At 48.8% G+C, this 5000-nt stretch overlaps 1 protein-coding gene across 1 annotated transcript in view; it reads left to right on the top strand.

The window, feature by feature from the left end:
- Positions 1 to 5000, top strand: part of mycbpap (mycbp associated protein) — a gene marked incomplete at its 5' end in the record, with an annotated part of 21867 nt that overhangs the window by 14119 nt on the left and 2748 nt on the right. Inside the window, 4 exons of the mRNA XM_083694138.1 lie at positions 1102 to 1215; positions 2323 to 2474; positions 2913 to 3037; positions 3168 to 3310. Of these exons, the coding sequence (XP_083550264.1) occupies positions 1102 to 1215; positions 2323 to 2474; positions 2913 to 3037; positions 3168 to 3310 (534 nt within the window). The remainder of the gene's footprint in view (positions 1 to 1101; positions 1216 to 2322; positions 2475 to 2912; positions 3038 to 3167; positions 3311 to 5000) is intronic.

Consider the following 5000-nt stretch of genomic DNA (forward strand, 5'->3'; position numbering starts at 1 on the left):
CGCTAACCCTTTCAGAAGACTCCTCTTTCTAACGCTAACCCTTTCTAACGCTAACCCTTTCTAACCCTAACCCTCTCTAACGCTAACCCTTTCTAACGCTAACCCTTTCTAACGCTAACCCTTTCTAACCCTAACCCTTTCTAACCCTAACCCTTTCAGAAGACTCCTCTTTCTAACGCTAACCCTTTCTAACGCTAACCCTTTCAGAAGACTCCTCTTTCTAACGCTAACCCTTTCAGAAGACTCCTCTTTCTAACGCTAACCCTTTCTAACGCTAACCCTCTCTAACGCTAACCCTTTCTAACGCTAACCCTTTCAGAAGACTCCTCTTTCTAACGCTAACCCTTTCAGAAGACTCCTCTTTCTCAACCATTAGTTCCTTTATGTGCTATTAGGCTTTTCAATGGACTCTTTCTTCACAAAGAAACAGTGGACAAACACCACAATGCTTGATATTTATGATGATAGTTCTGGTTCATTCAGGGTTCAAATCTTTATCTGGTAAACATGTAAACAACTTTAATCCCTTTTCATGCCAGGTTGTTTGTGGACAGTTGCTGTTTGTAACACCTGACTGTTTCTCACAGACCTGACTGCTTCTAACAGACCTGACTGTTTCTCACAGACCTGACTGTTTCTCACAGACCTGACTGTTTGTAACAGACCTGACCGTTTCTCACAGACCTGACTGCTTCTAACAGACCTGACTGTTTCTCACAGACCTGACTGTTTCTAAGAGACCTGACTGTTTCTAACAGATAAGGATGTATGGAACTTGTCACAAGACACCATTGTTCTAAATCACCCCATGACTTCAAGGCTAAAGGACAGATAATAGCGTGTGAAAAATCCGCCCAGGAGAGAGGAGGGTTTGGAAAGCATAAACGCGTATTGTAACTTTGTGGGAGCAGGCCTATTGTTTGCTCAAAACAGACGGCCATGCTTGCAACCCTTAAAATAATTAAATAGAACATATATTGTGTACGTGCCTGCTTGTGCAGAGTCTCACCAAATACTAAAGTGGTAACCCTAGATTTCCACGACAACACACAAAGTCGTTGGCACGCAAAGTCGTGTGAAACTCCGGTCTCTCTGTCATAGCTGCAGTACCGCTACGAGACAGTGGAGGCGCTGAAGAGGCTGTGGGAGCAGGTGACCGCGGCAGGAGAGGACAGAGGCACCGTCTGGGACCTCTCTGTGTCCACACTCAGACAGGTACACACTGTATGATGGATGTATGAAATATAATATAAATATTAATTTGAATATACAGTATACACACCTCTCCACTGTCTTAGATCTCCACTGGAGAAAAGTGAAAAGTGAAAAACATTTACTTCCATTTTTGCAGATTTTATATATTTTTAAATACTTTAAGTAATCATCCCCCCTCCATGTTCTGTGAAGGTTTCATAACTGTTGGACCAATAGAAGTCATTCAAAACACCTTGTGAAATCTGAAGAATAAGTTGGATGTAAAAAAAATAACAGTTTTTCTAAATTACTGAAAAAAGGTTTTTTAAAGGTTTTTTTTTTTTTAGAGTGGGATAGAGATAGTGGAGAGAGAGACAGGAAATCGAACCCATGCCGACATGGGCATATGTGTGTATGTAGCCCATGGTGCTAGACCACTGGACCACCCCAGGCTGTGGTGCTTGACCACTGGACCACCCCAGGCCATGGTGCCTGACCACTGGACCACCCCAGGCCATGGTAGTAGACCACTCCAGGCCATGGTGCTAGACCACTGGACCACACCAGGCCATGGTGCTAGACCACTGGACCACTCCAGGCCATGGTGCTAGACCACTGGACCACCCCAGGCCATGGTGCTAGACCACTGGACCACCCCAGGCCATGGTAGTAGACCACTGGACCACCCCAGGCCATGGTAGTAGACCACTCCAGGCCATGGTGCTAGACCACTGGACCACCCCAGGCCATGGTGCCTGACCACTGGACCACCCCAGGACATGGTAGTAGACCACTGGACCACCCCAGGCCATGGTAGTAGACCACTGGACCACCCCAGGCCATGGTAGTAGACCACTCCAGGCCATGGTGCTAGACCACTGGACCACCCCAGGCCATGGTGCCTGACCACTCCAGGCCATGGTGCTAGACCACTGGACCACCCCAGGCCATGGTGCCTGACCACTGGACCACCCCAGGCTGTGGTGCTAGACCACTGGACCACCCCAGGCTGTGGTGCTAGACCACTGGACCACCCCAGGCCACATACTGAAAGTTTTGAAGGTTTTCGTGCCATGAATGAGATGAACGATGGGTCATCCGTCAATTGTGAATTGTTCCCTCCCCCAGGTGGTGCTGTCCCTGCCCCAGGGGGACTCTGAGCAGGACCTAGCCCAGGACAGGCTCACCAGAGAGGGGGCGCTGGCCCACTACAACAGCCTACTCCTGGAGCTCACCCAGCCTCAGTACACGTACACACCTCTACCACTGAACACTATAGGGTGAGAGAGGGGAGAGGGGGGAGGGGAGAGAGAGAGAAAGAGAAAAGGTGGAGGGAGGGGAGGGAGAGAGAGAGAGAAAAAAGGGGGAGGTAGGGGAGGGAGAGAGATTGGGAAGGGGGAAAGGGATGGAGGGGAGGACCGGGGGAGGATAGAGAGGGAGGCGGAAGAGGGGAAGAGATAGGGGAAGCAGAGAGGGAGAAACAGGGAAGGAGTAGAGGGGAGAGGAAAGGGGGACGTGGAGAGGGAGGGAGGGAGGGATGAAGACATGAAGAGGAGAGGAGAAGGCTGAGTTAGAGTGAGAGTTGATATGCTGTTTTTATCATGTGTCAGAGGTACAGTCGTCTCTGCACTGAAACCTGCGTGTTATTGTGACTGGAATACACTGGATATTCAATCCATGTACTGTTGTGTAAGTTGGCTCCACACTGCCCCCTGCAGGCTGCAGCTGTGGAGAGAGCTGCTGGACGGTCTGGTCAGTGAGGCTCTGTGGCTCAGACACCTGCTGGGCCTGCCTGAGACAGACACATGGGGAGAACACACACACGACCACCCACAAGACAGCTGTGAGTAACAGAGAGAGAGAGAGACACACACACACACACACACACACACACACTTCACATATGCAAGCATGTACACAGACACACACACACACACGCACACACACACTCACAGTTATCCAATTGTTTGAAGGGGGTAAGATCAAGAAAGAGGAGAAGTCTGAGAAGAAGGGAGCAGGACCTCCGCCAAAGGAGGAGAAGAAAGGAGGGAGCGCCAAAGAGAAAGAGGAGAAGAAGTCAGCAGCCAAGCCTGCCGCCAAGGACAAACCGGCGGAGGTGAGAAACGACTAACTGCCTGTAATGACCAGGCGACACCACTGGAGGGCAGCAGACCCACAAAAACACAGTGTCGGCATTTGGCACAGATTTCATGGTTGCCATATTGGATCAAATGTTCGATGTCAATACGCTATGAAAGTCTATAGTATGTCACAAACTGCAGAACATACACATAACTGGAGACCTTTCTGAGACGGGCAGTACTGGTCTCTGGACTGGTCATTAACGAGCCTCAACGGGACGTATGTGGACCGTTCGCCCCGACGTTAACATAGTTTGCCTGTGGACTGTTTGGCCCCAAGGTTAACTGAGGTCGCCAGCTCAACACCTAGAGTCGTTTGCCAGTATTAACCGTTAATTAACCGTTAATTAGCCACCCCTTCATCTCTCTTTTGCTAGAAATCGTAACGTTGCCGCCTGTCTCTAAAGGTGACGAGCCTCATCTCCAGATTCCGTTTGCGTCCTGTGGTTCGTGGCGTATGGAGACCCTCATAGCCTCTGTCTGTTTGAGATTCAGAACATTCACGGTTGTCATGTCAACAGCAAATGTTCCATGGCAATTGCATTCCAATAAGGATGCAAATTAGAATGCTGTCGAGGAATGTTTGCTGCTAAGATGGAGAACAGTAGTTCTGACCCTGGTCTCTGAAACCTGCTGGTTATTAGAACAGTAGTTCTGACCCAACTCTGTATATCTGTAACCCTGGTCTCTGAAACCTGCTGGTTATTAGAACAGTAGTTCTGACCCAACTCTGTATATCTGTAACCCTGGTCTCTGAAACCTGCTGGTTATTAGAACAGTAGTTCTGACCCAACTCTGTATATCTGTAACCCTGGTCTCTGAAACCTGCTGGTTATTAGAACAGTAGTTCTGACCCAACTCTGTATATCTGTAACTCTGGTCTCTGAAGCCTCCTGGTTATTCAAACAGGGGTGGTCAACATCTGTATATGTGTAACCCTGGTCTCTGAAGCCTGCTGGTTATTAGAACAGGGGTGGTCAACTCTGGTCACAGTGCCACAGTGTGTGTGAAGGCTTTTGTTCCAGCCCTAGTTCCACCAAGCCAGACTCTCCATAAATGCAACTGTTGAATTTGACCAGCGCCACAGATCCTATCGGCGAACAGAGATTGCCCATTGAGACCAAGGTCTCTTTTACAAGGAAGCCCTGCATACACACAGTTTACAATATGACATAATACACATACAACATTACGACATGACGAAAGACGATCAAGAAAAACAACCACATGTTTCAGTGTTAATCAAAACTCTTGGGTAATTGATGTTTTTGAATTTCAATAATGAGGTTAGGTAACCTGGGAGTTGATGCAGTAGGGCTTTATACAAAAACAGGGAGTAATGAAGAGATCTACGGGACCCCCTTAAAACTTAGGGGGTCCTTAGGGGGTGGAGACCGGCTGGCCTTCCTTCCTTCCTGTCCCAGTGTTTGCGCCCTGAGAATCTTAATTGAGAGATGAGATTCTGGGTTCTGAGGTTAGCCCAGCACTATTGCACTATTGCATGCACCTGATTCAACTAATGAGCTAATCACACGCTGTGTGTGTGTGTGTGTGTGTGTGTGTGTGTGTGTGTGTGTGGGGGGGGGGGGGGGGGGGGGGGTGGGGGCATTTTCTTCAATCGTCTCCTCCTCTCTCTTGTCCATGGTCTACTCTCTCATGTAAAGT

This window comes from Argentina silus (assembly GCF_951799395.1).
Source record: "Argentina silus genome assembly, chromosome: 22".
NCBI classification, from domain to species: domain Eukaryota; kingdom Metazoa; phylum Chordata; class Actinopteri; order Argentiniformes; family Argentinidae; genus Argentina; species Argentina silus.